Below are 18,783 nucleotides of genomic sequence, written 5' to 3' on the forward strand. Positions count from 1 at the left end.
AAGACAGTCAGTCAAGAAAAAGTACATACGACAAACAAACAACAAAAAAACCCACACAAAAACCCCACTTCTCTCTCTCTCCTGTCCGCCATGGGTTCTATAAAAATTGGACACTCCTTTGTTGTCGCCTCTAAGGCGGGTTTATTTCTTTTATGACGGTCAAATGTCTGTCTGTAAGACGGTCGTTGCGCGTGCAGGCGACGCCAAAGGCTTGTCACCAGTCAGGGGGGTCATGTTCTTGTGGCGCGCGCGCGTGCATGCCTCGTCTGCTGCTGCAGCAAGAGAGAGAGATGCAGTCAGTCGTAGTCTCTTCAATTCTTCGCGTTCGGCCGACTGATGGCCTGTTCAGCCGCAGTGGAGGTACAGAGAGCGAGTGAAGTAGCAGCAACAGCCGCAGCAGCATTTTACTCCTGAAGTCAGCAGAAACGTTGGAGCTGAACATCAGCAGGCTTCTTGGCACTTAAGTTTCGTCAGATGTCGCAACCGTTATAGTCTGTTCACACCTGGTGCCGATGTGGTCTTCCACACTCCCCCAATCAAGGTAAGTGCTGCTTCGTCTGTACCTCGCCTGTCGTCGCCAACCCACGTTCCCACATGAGCATTGCGCCATCTCCTGTCCTCTCAGGTCTGTTTTCATCACCTGTTGTTGTCCTCTAACGGTTCACCGCGCCTATTTCATGGACGCTGGAGCGTAGGTCCCGGCCCTGGACAAGGGAACTTTGTCGGAAATTCTACGGTTTACAATGCAGATCGTGATAATCACCGTCCCTCGTGCTAGTCGGTGACCACACGGTCAGGTCTGTCTCCTCTCGTGCATCCTGCGTGTGCGCATGTCTCGGTCGCCGAGTAGAAGACGCCGTGATGTCGGAATGAGTCAGCTGCTGGCGCCAGGTGGACAGTCGACGACTCAATGGCGGCAAGCTTCCTGTCCGTTGTGTGGTGCGTGCGGCCTGTTTGTCGCCGCGTACACGTCTCCATCTCTGTAGGAGGTCGGCTTCGGGTAGCGGGTAGCCTATTGATCGTCCTGGTCACTTGACCACCCGGTGAACAGGACGCTGACAGTTTACAAAAGGCAAGAAATTGCAAGATAGCTGTAGCTCTACGGTAACAGGTAAATGTAGCGTACACCTGTAAGCATGCTGTCTGTCTATTGTTACTCTATTCTTCAAACTACATTCGGTCTACATCCGGTCTAACTCAACCTTATTGACCCACTTTACGGTACATGTATAATTTATTGTCTCCTGTAGGAGAAATAATCGCAGAGACAACCTTTGTAGATGCAGTGTGAAGGAAAGATCTTTGTGTATCATGTTAGTCGTGGGTTTATTTTAAAAATCAGTGTGAGTTATATTAGTCCTGTATTTTGATAATCATTAGCACCAAATAATAATCACCAAGACAGGAAACCAAGTCTCACCTGTGTAGATGTGATCCTAGGATTGTGTGTGTCGTGCTGGTCGCGGTTTTGAATTGTAATCTTATTTCGGGGTGGCCTGCTCGTTTACAATATGTCCAAGAAGTAAATTTAAGGATTCGCCCGATCGCATGGAAACAGTGGCATATGACCACGTGCACAAAATGTCTGATGGTCATTTCTTTTGGTTGCCGTCTGTTACTGAAGGCGCTTCAGTCAATCCTTTGCGAATGAACTGCTATCATTTTTTTCGGTTTGGTCCAAATATAGCAAGTGAAAAAGAAGACAAGGGAATAAAAAATGCTCTCCGTATCTGTCCATAAATAGAATGCATTCGTAATCTGAACAGTCGGTAAAATCTGTTTGTTTCGAACAACCGAATAACCGGACGACTACATAAATAAATTAATATGTATATTTTACGTAATGTCTTAGTCTCTCAAATACCGTATTTAAGCAAAAATGTAGACAATGGAGCTTTTAAAAAAGATTGATTTCATTTCATTATGAAAATACAGAAAAACGTGGAAGTGTGCGAAATTCAGGTGAAGCGAGTGAGTGAGATTCCGATGTAACACAACATTCAACAGCAATACTATCGTTTATTAGTTTGTTTCCAAAACTAGGAGTTTACATATTATTCAGAGACCAATTGCTAAGTTTACAAAAGTTGTCTAGATTTAAATTAAATGACAAACTAACATCGATGATGATTTGGCGTAATCGACTCAAAGCAGTGGTCAGATCGACTATGGGTCGGGGTCGAATTTACTGACTGTCGGCAAATGGTCGAATCGACCGGCACCACCGAGATCGTCCTTTGCTACGTACGGAGAGGATGTAAGTCTTTGGTGATCTCAACTGTATGGTTGGTGTTTTGATAGGAAAGTGTTTCGATCTCCTGGTGATTTCGCGCTACAGAGAGAACAGCTAATGAAAAAGGAAGAAAATCGAGTAGCTGGTGGAACTCAGTTGACGGCCATCCTAGTGAACACGTGTTACATCCAGCAGTCTGTCACTTACTCAGTGTTGAGGGGATCACATGGATAGACGGGCAGCTGACAGGGCCCGCCACTCTTTGAATGCTTTACCATGTAGGTATTGTGTGCAATTGCACAAGAGGCACCCATCACAAGTGCTTCGATAAGCAATTAAAACCTTGCTTCGGCCAGGTCAACATTAACTCTCTGTACTAAGAACAATTGGCAAATTCCAGCCCATGGCTACCAAATACGCAGTTCAGTCCTTCGAGACCTTTCGAGCATCAGCAGGTTAACCACCTACAAACAGTTTCTAGGGCAACATCTGCCACAAAGTCTGAGCTGGAAGGACTGGCCCCTGAGCCACCAGAGAACATTACACTGTCACAATGCTGTGTCCAGTAACTGTCACACACACAAAAAATCAAGGATTCTGCTTGCTGAGCCTCCTAATCTCGGTTTCAGTTTCTCGTGTAAGCCAAATATCTTGACGCACGCAAGGGTAGCCAAGGGGTTTATACAGAATTAACACTATTCCAGATTTACGAGCGTTAGAAAGAACACGTGACCCTGTTTAGTGATGTAGATAAAACGTGGGACCAATTCCGAGAACACACAAAGAGAGAGAGAGGCAGGGGGAGAGAGATCAGATGGCGTAGCGGGGACAAGAGGGCTGTTGTGTTGGTTCCATCAACAACCGTGCTAACGAAGCGTTCTTAAAAAGAAAAAAAACCACCTAGGCGCAGGTTGCCTCCCACAAGAGATTCCGGAAATGAGAAACAAATCTGCACTTTCTGGCTTCTTTCCTGAGTTAATCTCCCCTGCAGCTGAGTGAGACGAAGGCCTGCGCCATGCACAGAATATTTTTTGTGCAGGAGGCAATTTGTTCCAGTATTTTCAATGGCCAGTCCTGCGCCAAACCCAACGCCTTTGCCAGAAGCCGCTCGTAAATCAAGTATTTTGCGATCCATGTCCTAAACAAACCCACTCCCCAGAGAATCGAGCCGCCGTGAGTGCAGTATTTGTTGGTGGCGATAGAGTTTGTTGATATGTTCTCTTTCTTTTCATTTTTTATTTTTTTGGCACAGCTGTACAAGGAAGAGAGCGACAAGAATTATATGCCCGGCGGCAGATAATAAAAAATAATCTGTTTTCAACTACTCATCTTCCGACCTCAATCCCAGAAAACAAATAATGGCGACGTTTTTTCTATTGCTATTTAAACATTTTCTTCTCTTCTTTTTTTTGGGACGTGTGTAGCATGTAACATCAAGACATCAGTCTGTTACATGACATGTCTTGTATCATGTGTAGCATGTAACATCAGGACGTCACTCTGTTACATGACATGACTTGTATCATGTGTAGCATGTAACACCAGGACTTCAGTCTGTTACATGACAACCTCACGGTGCTACGTGACGACCAAGAGCTGGTACGTGGCGACCACCAGGTGTTACGTTGACGACCGCATTCTGTGAGGAGGCGCCACTAAGCTGCCATGCTTTGATGCAGAGATAACCACGACATGCAACGGCTGAAAAAAATCCTGTGGAGGCCTGCTTTGAAGTCAGAGAGAACATACACTTCTAGCTTTTTGACCTATCGCTTCTTCTACCGACGATCACGTGACTCCGACACCAACTTGGACAAAAGTGTGTAAACAGAGAGGATTTGTAGAGGCTGCAGTTGGGAATCGCTAGGTTTATGGTTGAGCAGTTAGCAACATGTGTGATGGGAGTCCTCAGACGAGAACAAGTAAATGTAGGGCCAAACATTGATGTTGATGAGACGCTACTCGACAAGCACCTGCACAAAGTTTCAAAGGCGAGTTGTTCAGATACAGTTGTGTGAACATGGCCTATCAGTTCCCAGTGAACATCCCTGCACTTTGAGGGACAGGAAGGATTAGTATCACTGCATGTAGGTTTGCCACCGTGGCTAAGGAAAGGTAAATGCAAATAAAGACATTCAAATGTGATCAGTTCGAAATATTATGGACCTTTTATTATATTGCACAACTGTGCGCTGTCCTGCCCCTCCATCTGTATTCACCCAGGTTTGTATGAGTCTGCCAACAGTCGGTGTTCTGGACTGTCATCAGCAGGTCTTTGGTTCAAAGTACGTTGGAGGTTGTGGTTGGAAAATTTTCCTGTCCACCCTGTAGTGTATTGGTACCTATATATAGCAGGGATTGTATATAAAAAAAGGTATACAGAAAGGATTCAGCTCTGCTTTGCGCAAGCCGCGCCATAGACAGAGGTTTCAGTCGGTTGCCTCATCCAAACTGGATACCAGTATCAGCGGCTTTATAGCCTCTAGAGGAGATAAAAAGAATAATCAAAGTCAATTGGCGAATGCTTACAAATACAGACGAGAGGAACAGCAAACCAACCTCACCGGGTCGCCTGTCTGCTTCTAGATTATAGCCTCCATGTTAATACAAACCCTGACTTTTACATTCATCTACACTTCGATAACAAGCAGACTTCAGACAAGACTGAAAGGGAGTGGCAAGAGGTGAAGTGAGAAGTCGAAACTATAGTCAAAAGTGAAATACAAAAAAACACAACAAAAAAGAGGAAAATCAAATAAATTTCTATCCAGCAAACTACTTAACATTCCCGGCTAGCTAACCACAGCGGTTGTATGTTTACAGAACAGTCTTCTCAGATGTGGCGGGCAACGAACGGCTTGTGTCTGGAGGAGACCTGCTGGCACGTGGGTTCTTTATCGCCAATCGCATTCGCATGGCAGGACTGCAATGCATTTCAGTCGCACTGTTAATTAGTGGCACCTAATATTTGCCCCACACGCTCCTGACAGCACGCGTCCGCCACCCTTTCATCCTCCCCGCGCGCGCTCCTGGGGACTGGAGGAACGCCGCCTGGCGTCGCGGTCTTTATCGACAGGTGAAACATAGTCGACTCCGCACACCTGGCAACTCACTCAGCTACATCTCACCCATCCCACCTACAAGCTGTGGACACCACTTGACTTGTCAACTCAGTGAGTGAGGTCGAGGGACTGAGTGACACTGTGGACCTGCTTTCACAAAGCTTGCGGTCAGACGACACCAGTGTTTCATTCGATAATTTTTCTTTCATCGAGCTTTGCTGCAGTGCGATAAATGTAATGCTTAAATTAAAACTTCTAAACGTTCGTTGGATTTAATACCAACCAAATAAATCGAGGAAGTCGAACTGAGAATTGTCAATCGTAATCCTTTGAAATTAAATAAAGACATCGCATTCAAACGGCCCAGTCGGGAGTAAATTGGAAACACCGATTTTTTTATTTTTTTTTTGTGGTAGAACTTTAACGTATCTTTAATGTCAGGATAGCAGTTCTTACAAATGAGGTAGAATCACGATAACACTGATGAAGTAATGAAAAGATATTTTTGGAACGACGATGGGGGAGCTCCTGGCTAAAATTGACTTTAATATAGAGGAGTCTATTCAAGACTAATTTAAACATTCGATCCATTCGACCGGATTTGAAGCTGGTCTAAATTTGATGCTGTTGCCATTCCCATACAGTTAAATGTTACGTTGGTCTTTATTTATTAGTCGGGGTTTTTTTTTTTTTTTGCGTGCAACTGTATTGTACGGACTTAATTTATTTCCATCAGCAAAAAAGTAAATAATGAATTCTTGAGTCAATTTTGTCTTTTGTCTTTTTTTATCCGCAGGTTCGCATTGATGTGGGGATAAATCCATAAAAGCAATCTCACCTGCAGAGAGCTATCTTAAACTCGGTTTAGTGGCTCATCCTACACTTACTCTACTTACGAGGTACTGAATGACTAAGTGTTAGTTGGCTAACTAACAGGCTGACTAATGGCTGAGGGTGTTTGTCACAAGAAGACGGCGGCCCTCCTGTGGACTTTACTAGAATGCGTGTTTTTTTCGGGGGTCGTGCTGGGTTGGTCATGGCTGGCCCTTGTCTTCCAAGCCGACGGCTACTTCCTCGGTCACTGCTTCGACAACGCCACCAACATCACCAATGCCGCCGTCTCCGGCGACAGCACCGCGGGGCCGCAGGGAACCACGGGAAGACGTTGCCAGCAGCGACCTCGAGGTGTCCGAGGGTCCACTGCCGCAGTCCTTGCACACCCTAGCTCCACCTACGAGCCCACTGCCACCCTCCTTGCACACCCTAGCTCCACCTACGAGCCTACTTCCACCCTCCTTTCGCACCCTACTTCCACGTACGAACCCATGACTGCCCTTCTTACACGTCCATCTCAAACCTTCAAACCCACTGCCGCCCTCCTTTCATCTCACCACCCCACCAACGAACCCACGGCTGCCCTTTTTTCGCAGCCCCTGCTCACTCAGGAACCAACATCCACCCCTTTTTCAGACATGCAGGTCTCCGGACAGACCGAGGTGTCCGGCAGTTCCACCAAACTCGACCCTTTGGAAGCAACATCTGCGACCTCATCCTCGGCATCGCTTCGGCCCTTCAACGGCCCTGAGAATGGGGGACTCCCGAGGCCGCAGCACAGGTCCTGTCCAGAACAGATGGAACGACTGCGTCTGCTGTTCGCCGTGTCGCACGTGTTGCGGGACCTGCTGATGCTGCCAGTCGGCGCCTTCATGGACAAGTACGGCACCACGCGAACTCGCCTCCTGTCCGTGTGAGTCAGGCAAAAGGCAATATGATTTATATAAAGTAACACGCCACCACATGACATTTTAAATGATAAAACAACATTATGTTTATCATAACATAGCCATTAACCTATCATTACACAACCCTTAAATCTGTTGAGCAAGTTTGTCAAAGTTTACCTAAGACCTACTACTAACGATCGGCTTTGTCATAGCAAGCAATAACATCAACGTTACCAAAACTTTTTAAAAATTATTGTTATCCTCCGGTTAAAAAGTAAGGTTCTGATCGAAGGAGGTAACCGTTGCATCCAGGCATTACTGTAGAAGATCGCGGGCTCAAACTGAGACAACAGCGCCATCTGTCAACATGCAGCGCCTGCTGTTGTAGGCCTCTGATTGAGACAACAACATTATCAGTTCTCTTGCCCTAGAAGCTCTGTTTTGTAAACAAAACATGCATTAGAAATTTTAGCCTGTAAACATAATGTTCTCTTTTAAATTTTTTTTCGAAGTTTTGATATGCATCGCTACTTTTTTGGATGATGAAAATGATGATGATGATGTTGTTGTTGTTGTTGTTGTTGTTGTTGTTGTTGTTGTTGTTGTTGTTGTTGTTGTTAACCACTATGCTTACCTTTTTACTCCAGACTCATCTTCGCTCTGGGGACACTGATGATGACTTTCACAAGCGCTGGTGAGTTGTGTTTTTTTTTCTCCCCGTCGTTCCCAAAGACATCGCCAGACTAGAAGGGGGAGGATAATACAAAACAAAAGATACGAGTGTTTACACTGCCTTGAGGGCCACGCGCGTGCCAGGGTATCGTACGCTGCACCATGGCACCCGCAAGACAGAGTGGAGGCACCACACTCCTGTAGTTTCCTTTATCGTCTGGAGTCTCGCTCCATTCTGCTAAAATTCGGATCACACACGCACATACACATTAAGACGCTGTGTATACAACATTTAAGGTTCTTCTCAGTGTTTATCTTGTTTTTCCTAAAAGAAGAAAACTTTTTTTCTACATTTCTTGGCTTCGTATTTTGAATTTACAATTTTTTAAGGACACATATTCTTAGTAAATCTCACACGTATACAGGATTACTGTTTGACTGTATTGAACATGATGGTGGTAAATGTTTGACGGACACCTGTGTCACTTGCCAGGTTTCCCATGGCTGGTGGTGCCAGCCCTCACACTCACTGGTGTAGCGGGTGTGGCCGTCCTGTTGACCAATCTACAGATCGCCAACCTCTTCGGCTCCACCCGCCATCTTGTCATCGCCTTCTACTGTGGCGCATCCCTTTCATCTAGTGTCATCGCCTATTTGATGCAGGTAACGCTGGACATAGCCAGAACCTCGAGCCAATCAACCGCATAGCTTAGGGGACACTTAAGGTGCACTTACCCCGACCTAGTGTGTAAGATGTGTTGTCTAGCCAGCAGTAATACTGTAAGGTGTACTCACGGCGACCAGTTATAGTAACTCAATAAGATAATGCACTTAGTTTTGTCTCTCTTTCAATTAGTCGCATTGGCCGGCCTCAGGCTTGGGTATAGTCAGGGGATGTGTCACACTATCTCCTCTCAGGAGCTCAGGTGAATTTCATTGACAAATCCTCTCAACACTAGACGGGTAGTTGTGACGCAGTAACCTTATTTTGTTCAAATACTATTTAATTTTACCAGTCATAAGGAGGGCATGCTGGAAAGTAGCAGAGGTGAACTCGATTTTTTTCCAGTTAACTGCTAAAACGAGGCATGCTACTACAAAGTTTCCGGTTTAGTCAAATCCTCTCAACACTAGACGGGTAGTTGTGACGCAGTAACCTTATTTTGTTCAAATACTATTTAATTTTACCAGTCATAAGGAGGGCATGCTGGAAAGTAGCAGAGGTGAACTCGATTTTTTTCCAGTTAACTGCTAAAACGAGGCATGCTACTACAAAGTTTCCGGTTTAGTCACATTCTTTGTTACGGCTCGCCGAGACTGACAACGGAGATCTTGGCAAGAGGCTAAGCGTTGGTCTCGGCAGACAGCAGTCCACCTATACACAAGTCCATGGTCGGATCGTCTCTCATTGCTGTTTACTCGTGATGAGTGGGTCTACAAGAGCGTGGGGACCGTTTGTTACAGCTGTCGCACTCGGAGGGTGTGAACGTGCAGACGTCCTTCATGTTTCTGACCATTGGTCTGGTGCCCATGCTGGTGTCCACCGTGGCCTTCCTGCCCAAGACGCGCGTGCCATGGCCGCTGCCCGTGGACTACGGCAAGCGACGACATCAGTCCCTGGACGAGAACTTGCTGCGCAAACAGAGGGCCTGGCAGCGCCGCCTGTCGGGTAAAGATGCACAACTACTGTAGCTGGTGTCTTATTATATTATTATTAGTATTAATATTTTGTTACTTCTTTTAGACATGTGTTGCTTATCTTTAAGCTTACATTTGTATGATGATGGAAGCTGTCTCTACCCTCCCTCCCACGTGACAGCTGGGTTTCTGTGCAGAGGCCGGTGCGGTGAAGCTTCGGCGCCCATCCTCCCGCTTCTGGCCCACGACGAGGCAACGATTGTTTGTGGGTACGGTCACGTGGCACGCTGTCCACGCGCTGCACGTGGCCGTCATGGAAACGCGCCTGGTCGATCTGGGTCACTGGTCACATTCAGGGTATTCAGGTAAGTAGCTGAAAGGAAAACACACACGCACACACACACTCTTCTTTGACACACGTTTATATCTAGAAATTGAAGGTTAAGTCACGTGGACTATAAGCGCCGAAGTGAAAACAAACTAGAGGAGGAGGAGGAGGAGGAGGAGGAGGCCTGAACTAAGTAATGGAAATCTAAATCCATTTCAGGCATGTTTAAGCAATTATTATTAAATTCTTATCAATAGATATACTGGGCGATTGCTTTTCCCAAAAAAACTTTCAAGATACATGTACTTTGCGTCGATTTAATGTTGAGACATACGGAGGAGGTCGAAGCCAAGACAGGTTATGCAGTAGAATCACTGACCTCTACCAGTGACATCTTTTGTAACGACTGTGACCTAGATCTGCAGCAGTTCGGGTGGCTGCAGCTGCTGGGTGTGGTGCTGGCGCCGCTTCCGGGTCTGCTCCTGGACAAGAGAGGCTCCCGACAACCAGGTGAGACGGGTGTGGGAGGAACCAGGTGTAGGTGGTACATGTACTTTTAAATACTAGTAATACTTCGTAAAAGTCCATTGCCAGTTCTTACTGTAGCCGTGCACTCTATTTATGTTAGAATTTCATTTGATAGCAAGTTTATACCAAACCAAATATAAAAGGAGATCGCGCTCCTAAGCTCCGTCCGCCCCGAACTCATCTAAGGTGAAAAAAAAAAAAAGTTTTTGAGAAATGTAATAAAAATGTCGCCGGTCACCCGTTCGTGACAATATTTTCCCACGAAGTTCTGACACATGCGATGACAGGTTAAGAAATAAAGTGTGTGTGTCTTTCTCTAGGTTAAACTGTGACCCTGCATGATGTTAGTTAAACTCTTTCCCCCAGCCCTTCTCTCTACCCCCACCCCTTCTCTCTCCTTTCTCCTTTTATCTCTACCCCCACCCCTTCTCTCTCTCCTTCTCTTTCCTATCCTATCCTCTCTACCTCTACCCCTTCTTCTCTCTCAACCACACCCCTTCTCTCTCCTTCTCTTTCCTGCTCTCTCCTTCTCTCTACCTCCCACCTTTCTCTCTTTTCTCTCTCTCCCTCCCCTTCTTTCTCTCTCTGCTGCTTTCGATCGCTAGCTGGCGCTGTATGTGGCACTTGGAGCACTCCACGGAAACCTCTGGCCACATCTGGGCTTCTTTATGCTGCTGAGATCGAATTACCCTTTTGTTAGACAAGGAGTAGCCGCCAAAGACCTTAGCCCTAGGGAGACTCCGCCGTCTGTAGGCTAGCACGTTCAACATCGGAGCAGAATATCGGTTGTGGCGGCAAAAAAACGACCATTCCCCAGTCCAGCAGAAATGGATACCTCTTAGCGTGGGAGGTAAAGGCGACAAAAGATAGATGGACTCCATCCTTCACATGTTGTGCACTAGCCACGGTGAACCATTTCGTTCACTGCCTCGTGTGATCCACTAGGCCAGGGGATTCGTCAATCACATCCCTAATTTTAATTTAAACTTTCTAGCCGTTCACGCGTAGACAGACAGGTGGGTAACTAAGCAAAGGGTGTTGGGAAAATTTATTTTTGGAATCAAATACTTTCCAGCAAAAGTGAGCTTTGATATGATTATGATGTTTGATGTTATGGGGAGTGGGTTTTTTTTTAGGTGTTTTGTTTCCCTCTGCATGTTGTCTAACCCAAAATATTGTTGTGTAGAAAGAACAAAGACCCTATTTGGGGGCTGAGATACTGTAATGTTTACAGTGTTTCATTGGGTATGGTCGCATTAATAGAATACACGAAATTATCACATCATTAACATTTATTAACAATTCTTTATACTAAAAGCTTTGTCATACAATATTTTATGTATCTGTATTGGTCCGCGTGTGTGCGTGCACACGAGAGCGTATGCGTGACTGCTTGTGCCAAGTTGAATCGTCTTTAAAGGACTAGTGGGGTGTAATATTATTTCTAATGATTGGGTAAAGCACGGTGCAATATTACTCCCTCTTACCTCTTCGAGATTTACTCGCACAAACATCATTAAACACAGAAAGAGGCCAGAATAGTGATGTCATGCCTGCACACACGTGCATCCAGTTCTCCCATTGGATGAGGCCTTGTACAATCCTGACGTATGTGTTGTCGACTTTTTTCAAGGGACAAATCATCTTGCACTTAGCTTTATTCAATCATTAGTTAAACAAATACAACTCACTAGTCCTTTAAGTTGGAGAGTTTCTCTTTAGAGACAAAACACTCCTAACTCCTTGCAGACATACCACTGGGCACTCAGCAGATGCAGAACGTTGTGCCGGCCATCTTGGTGACGTCACTACTAGCTGCTCTGGAGCTGGTGTCATCCATTCCAGCAGTTGTGTCCAGCCCGCTGCTCTCCTTCTTCTTTCACATCTCTCACAGGGTGTTCCACCTCACCACCAGCTACGCAGTTCTTATGCACATGTGAGTGTTGTGAGTGTATTTCGATGTGCGTGTGTGTGAGAGAGAGAGAATCAGTCTTGCTCCGTCAGGGTCCGCATTATGTCAGTAGCACCTCTAGACAGACCCAAAATCAGCCTGTGCTATAAAGGTTTACAAAAGCGGAATTTATTTTTCTTCGACTCGCATGATTTTCAGTACAAGGTAGAATTTCCAAAGATAAGAATGAAGTATAACCCACTACTCTTCGCGACAGACAAACTTGCAATCACCACAGTACATACAGAGAGAAGAGAGAGAAAAAGAGAGATAGAGATCATCATCAGACATGCCCAGTAATATCTTGTTTGAGCTCAACCCAGTCTTCTGAAAATAATATACACTCTAGTACACCTTTAATAATAAAAAAGATGTCCAGGTCTTATACCTTAAAAAACTTTTTTCCACACATTCATGCGAGCTCTCACCACGCCTGCTGTCAGTCAAATACGAATGGAACAAAATAGAGAGACAAGAAGTCAAGGGAATAGTCATCGATCGCACATTTGCATGGCGTCCAGTCAGGAAGGGATTTTTATTGTAAATTTTAGCTGTGGACACGAGAATGGCTGGCGAAAGTAGGCCGTGAATCAAGCGCTTGCAGTCGCATAAATATTGTCTGACGTCATGACAGAAGCTCGTTATCAGCCTCCCATCTGTTAAAAACTCGCCACACCTTATCTCTCCAGCGTTTGATGAAGTGGACATCAGGCCAGCGCTCAAAGACGAACACACTGTACACTGCGAGAGAATCTATTTTTGTTTTTTGCTTACATTTTTCATCAGTCCGCGAGGGATTTTTTGTCAATAAAACATCGATTTAAAAGCTTACCCGAATGCGACATTTTTTGAATAAGTGGGCTTAATTGATTAAGATATTGATTTTCAAAATCTGAACGAAAATCTTTGTTAGGTGTGAGAGTTTTTTGTGAACAAGACATCTCTGTCTAATGTTATTTAAAGTTTCTATAAAACAAATAATTAGAAACTTCTGCCGATAACATCGCAGTTTTCGATTGTGTTTTGGAAAGAGTTTCACATCGTATTAGCACTTGCTTGAAACTCTCGCAGTTTTTGATATCAACAGTTAGAAAGTTATAAATTAAAACAGTTAATGTGTGCTTTTTTTTAAAGAAAATATTAGCAAATCACAATGTAGTTTTGCAGCTACTAATTATTGTTTTGTTAGTGTTCAGCCCCTGGTGATCTTTATGTTTTATTCGGATTAGTCTTTAAAGAAATTGAATAACACTGTTAATTGAGATTATTTTTAAGGATTGAATATTTATGTGCTAATCTTTTATTTTTTATTTTTTTGTAGGCACTTTCCTCAAGAACACCTGGGCAAGTATGTGGGGCTGATGCTGACATGGACCGCAATTTTAGGAACGACTCAATTTCCAATCAGAGTTTTTCTGCACCAGCAGCAACTCACCATTGTCCCACCAGTAAGTTTGAACTCTGACCTGTATCACGACATCTTTGACTAGTGAACATGCTGGTCCATTGGCACTGGTCATTGAGGGAGCAACTGGTTTGGCGAGACTAGCGAGTTAGGTCTGTCTTGGGTGATGGTGAGCAGGTCCTGCATGAAACGACAGTAGGTTCACAAACCATATACTCTTTATCTCGCTAACCCGAAACATCTGTGTCCGATGGATGCTGGCGAGATACCAAGCTGTGTGTTAGTTTTATACTGAGTATAGCATTACATTATTGTTCTTATGTATCAATACTCTTATCTCTATGGATTACTATTTCTAATTGTGTTTAAAAAATTATTAGTTTTATTTTAATAGTTTATATTAGAGTTTATTCTAGTTTATTTTATCTTTGTGGACATACCAGCTGATTATCCCTTAGGCTGCCATAAGGTGCCAGGTTCATGCATTGCTGTGGTTTGTCGACAGGTTCACATCGCACTGCTCGTGCAGAGCCTGCTGACGATGGTGCACGCGCTCAACGTCTGGAACTGTTGTCGACGTCGTCTCATCCGTGATCAGCCTACCCACGACAACTCACAGCGCTCCATGCTGCATGCCTAGGTGCCCACCCCAACCCTCACACCCCCCGTTATGTCACGACATCCATTCTGCGACAGTTTTGTCGTCTCGACTATATGTACAAATGTACATGTCTAAGATAACCTCTGACTCAGGTCACGTGATCCCACGTCCCTGCTCTAGCGCGAGAGAACAGACAAGTTCAGTTTTCGTCTGTCTCTGAGTTACAGCGGATCTAACGGCGACCGAATTCTGGAAGTACATATTTCTCTTTCTGGGTCTTTAATTTGTCTTCTTTAATTTGGTTGAAAATGTGTCTAAAATCCAGTGTAAAATTAGAGAGATACATTGCCGTGCCTGCATATACACAAACGAGCGTGTCTGAGACCTCACGCTAGGTGCTTGACCTCTTTGGGATGCCTGACCTTGAGAGAAAACGAGAAAATAATTAACTGTTTATCGATAAACAATCTCTTGCTGAAACAAAAGCCCAGATCGGCACTGTACACAAACATACTCGATCTTACACCCGGAAATGCGACCGCGGCTTTCTACCCAAAGAAAACGCGTTTAACTGGGATTACACAGCGGCCCAAACCTGTAGTGAACGGGTGAGACCGAATTCGTATCGATATGTTAACTTACAGGCCGGTCAAGCCGATCTCATGTGTCCCCTCACGCGAGCAGAACCCTGGGGAGGCTGGCACTGTGTTGCCAAGAAGCCAGGAGGATGGACCTGCTCAAGGCACCCGGCGGCTGGCCGACTGATGATTTCTGCGAGTTTGGAACTGCAGTGCAAGCTCTGATCATTTAGTTTGTCTTTTTGTATTTTCACCTTTCTTTGCTTCTTCAGCTAGCAGTTCATTTTCCTCTGTCGTCTTCTTTCGCTTACTTGTGCTGATCTGGTTTTCCGCTTGGCATGAAGATGTTCCAAACGTGTTAAAAATTTGGATGACACTTTATGTATTATCTATCTATAAAGGTTGTGTGTGTGTGCGCGCGAGCGTGTGTGTGTGTAACACAATGCCCAATGTTTGTAAAGAAACGTGTGGGAAAGTAGTTCTGAGTGTAAGAAAGATTGTATTGACAAATGAATACATTGATGTGTTTGCCAAATGACATTTCTTGTAACCAGTCTATTTATTGCTGTACATTACCGCTATCGAGCGACTGCTGTCTTGCAGTTATTCACATGTGTATGAACTTACACAATCCATGGGATTTTAATTCATGTAACCGAAAATAAAATTGTTCGGCGTGATTTCTAGTTCGAAAATTATTTACAGATAATCATCTGTTTCACCAACAAACATCTGTCTTTCCATTTCCACCTATTTAAAAGCATACATGTATATGCATTAATGCCACGATTGATACTGTTCAAAATTGTGTTGTTATTGTTGTTGTTGCACATGATACCTTGACTAAGTTAACAGGATTAACAACGTTAATAATGAACCAGTAGGATACTTTTTCAACCACTAGTGAGAATCTGTTTTAATGACTAGGTCATCATTACTATCTGACCATGACATCATTACTACTGAACAAAATATGACCGTGACAGGATATTTCACAAAATACAAGATTTACAAGATATTCGCATATTTGATCGTGGGACTGTTATTTAATCTCACTTTGTTTGGAGAAGCTCGCCAGTCAGCCAGAAACAAACATCAGTTGATTTATTTTGCACTCGAACAACGGTCACATGACACTCTGAGGCTGGAAGGTTTTACTGGTCCTTGTCGAATCGACAGAAATCCAAACAAAACTGGAAAGAGGAGAAGCGATGTTATCTGCGTCGGTGTCAGGTCGCTGGTGATGACATTACTGTTCGCAAACAGGTGTGTACTAAAAGCATTTGACTTTTTCTCAGTCTTCCTACAGCTTTTCCAACTCCCTCGAGAATTTATAAACTTTTTTTGTAAATCTTGTATACATTCCACCCGATGCAAAACTACAGAAGAGCCGCCGAGATTGTCGGCGATGCCGCACACCAACAAGAGACTTTCTCCTCTTGGCGATGTCAGTGATGCTCAGCTGAAATGCCATAGAGAGTAATGAGTCTATGAATGAGAGTAGTGTAGTCTATAGTATCTAAGGCAGCAAACATGTCTAACATGGTGAGGTCATGTGAGATGTGAGATGTCACCTCTATCCAGAGCAGACAAAATGTCGTTTGTCACCTTAAGCAGGGCAGTTTCGGTGAAAATGGTGATAAGCTGACTGTGATGGAGAAATTAAATTTTCAGAGTTTTGATAGAAGTTGCTTGAGAACTACTTTCTCAAGGATTTTGGAAAGAAATGGCAAGTTTAAGACCGGGTGGTAATTGTTCAGCACGTTGATGTCAAAGGTGTTTTTTTTAAAACAGCAGTTTCACTAAGGCTGTTTTGAAGGAAGATGGGAAGATGCCAGAGAACAAGCTATCATTTACTATGTCTGTGAGGACAGGGAGTAGGATGTCAAGACAAACTACCAGTAATGGGGTGGGAACTGGGTGCAGTGGACCAGTTGTGGGTTTTGACTGGAGTATGGTGGTCCTAAGCATTTAGCATCTGTTTATGTACAGTCAACAGAGACCTACACCACAACCTCTCAGCTCTGATTTTTTTCCCCCTCATTTCTTACCAACAATTGTTCCTGTTTTTACACCACCATCATTAGTTATCATCTTCACGTCAGTCTAATATCTCTCATCACAATAACAACCTCAGTTGTCACTCATCACTCATTTCTAATAATAGTTCTGCTCATCATCCAGCGCTGCTCATCTCATGACTTTCAAATTTTGTGTGCTTGTTTCAACCGTTTTCTGGTTCCCTTTTCTCTCTTTTCCTTTTTTGAAAGCCGATAAAAGTCATCCATAAATGTCTTGCACTTGTGGTGGGCTCTGATCTTGAAATAAATGTATATCACATCCTTAAGGACTTTCTCTTTTTTATTTTCTTGGGTGCACACTGAGTAGAGATGATCATAAAATTTTTTTGAAACTGTTGAAATAGAACATTCATGGAGGTAGGCCTCAAAGGATATTTCTGAAGAAGAAAATCCACTGAACATTGCTCTAAAAGTCATTTCGAGTTCTGCAAACAAAAGTTCTATATTTGGATGAAGTGTCACAAGCCCTCCTCTGTCTAGTAAAGATGTTAAGCTTAAAGTGCTTTCAGAACTGTTAGCTGAAAGTGACTCTAATATAGTCAAGATTTCCTGTTTTTCCTCTTGGTCCTTAAATCTGTAAGTTTTTTTCTTGATTTTTTTGCAAAACTGCTCCTCCAATGTAATGAGTAATGTTCTTTTCTATATCATTAAGTGATTGATTTCCTTTTTCTGTGTATTTGATTTCTGTCTTGAAAAATTTGTCAAAAACAGTACTAATCATAATATTCAAAGCTTCAAAACAGAGCCATGGTGAGACAGCTGAAGTGACCATCTCATTAAGTGACCGAAGGTTGTCTTGATCTTTCATTGCCATGTGGAATTTTGTCCACACTTTTTTCCTTGCTGTGTTTCTTGAAACAGGTCTTAGGCAGTTCAAAACATCTTTCCAGGAACTGCATTCGAGACACAAGTTCTTGTCCTAAGAAAATATACAGAGGATTTCTGTTTATACATGAGAATAGCGTGTGTCACAATTATACTTCAACACAAGCAACGGCTATTTTTAAATTACCTGAAATTGAACTGGTAAAGACACAAGTATTCACCCCACACTTTGCCAGGACACATTCTGCCACTAAAAAGTATATTTTTTATGCAATGATATAATAAAAATAATAAAAAGTAGCACAGAAACTTACTGTCAACACTCCAGCAAGCTTCATGTACCTCTGTAGGCATACAGTTATCAGCAATCAGTTTCTCACAGACTTGGTCTACCAAATCAATGTTCACCTGAACGTTTTTGAAACAAAAATTAACAAACTAAACAGGCCTAAGTCCCTTTACCAGGTGCAACATTCTATATACATCTTCCACAAAAATGCAAATTAAAAGATAAATAAGTAATGATTCTACTTCAGACATTTGGAAAAAAAACTGCATGCAATCACACAGAAAATGATACAAATATTCGAACGTGCGTCGGAATATTTAACAGACTTAGCTTTTTTTGTGCACTTACTTTGATATTTTTGTCATGTGGTATCTTTCCACAAACATCATTCTCAAAATCAACGAATAGATCTTCTTCCACATCCTGCGATAGAAATAGATTAAATATGAGAACAAAATCAACACAAAGCATTGTTCCCTAGAAACAGCGATTTAAAAAAAAAATTATAACAGTTATCAGAATGCTGGCTTTTTAACTACACTGTACTACCATAATCGGTGGTTACTGTACTGTTGTAAACAGCATCGTACTAAATCCTTCATATACTTAATCGGTTTCCTATCACGCACAAAATTATTAAATCAACCTTTTTCTTTCAAGAATAGAAGAAGAAGAAGCATAGTCTAAATATTTTACAAAAACTCTTTCATTTATAAGACTTCAGTTATACCTGCAAAATCTGGTCAAGACTGTCCATCGTATTTTGTGCACCGCTTTTCCCGAGCAGACGATAACGGGGCTTCGCAACAAGCACACTGTTGGCGCGCGCTGGGAGATAACCCTAACCCTAACCCTACAGATCTCTGGT

General features: G+C 43.4%; 2 protein-coding genes across 7 annotated transcripts; one reads left to right on the top strand and one right to left on the bottom strand.

Annotated features, from left to right (window-relative positions):
* Window positions 1-233: 233 nt before the first annotated feature.
* Window positions 234-17,075, top strand: LOC112561027 (solute carrier family 43 member 3-like). Of its 5 annotated transcripts, XM_025233160.1 has the most exons (11): window positions 234-541; window positions 6,092-6,501; window positions 6,544-7,042; window positions 7,667-7,713; window positions 8,185-8,354; window positions 9,156-9,360; window positions 9,527-9,694; window positions 10,075-10,167; window positions 11,935-12,121; window positions 13,458-13,584; window positions 14,047-17,075. In XM_025233160.1, exons 2-11 carry the CDS (start codon window positions 6,240-6,242, stop codon window positions 14,179-14,181), a joined length of 1,893 nt encoding a protein of 630 aa, XP_025088945.1. In that variant the 5' UTR covers window positions 234-541; window positions 6,092-6,239; the 3' UTR covers window positions 14,182-17,075. The 5 variants fall into 5 exon arrangements, with proteins under 5 accessions (XP_025088945.1, XP_025088940.1, XP_025088941.1 ...); XM_025233155.1 differs by having other exon boundaries at window positions 6,092-7,042; XM_025233156.1 differs by lacking the exon at window positions 234-541 and adding an exon at window positions 921-1,111 and having other exon boundaries at window positions 6,092-7,042.
* Window positions 16,725-18,764, bottom strand: LOC112561028. Of its 2 annotated transcripts, XM_025233162.1 has the most exons (4): window positions 18,646-18,764; window positions 18,264-18,338; window positions 17,941-18,034; window positions 16,725-17,720 (listed from the first exon to the last, which is right to left on the bottom strand). In XM_025233162.1, exons 1-4 carry the CDS (start codon window positions 18,670-18,672, stop codon window positions 17,578-17,580), a joined length of 339 nt encoding a protein of 112 aa, XP_025088947.1. In that variant the 5' UTR covers window positions 18,673-18,764; the 3' UTR covers window positions 16,725-17,577. The 2 variants fall into 2 exon arrangements, with proteins under 2 accessions (XP_025088947.1, XP_025088946.1); XM_025233161.1 differs by lacking the exon at window positions 17,941-18,034.
* Between the last annotated feature and the right edge of the window lie 19 nt (window positions 18,765-18,783).

Source organism: Pomacea canaliculata, linkage group LG4 (genome assembly GCF_003073045.1).
Source record: "Pomacea canaliculata isolate SZHN2017 linkage group LG4, ASM307304v1, whole genome shotgun sequence".
Lineage (NCBI taxonomy): Eukaryota > Metazoa > Mollusca > Gastropoda > Architaenioglossa > Ampullariidae > Pomacea > Pomacea canaliculata.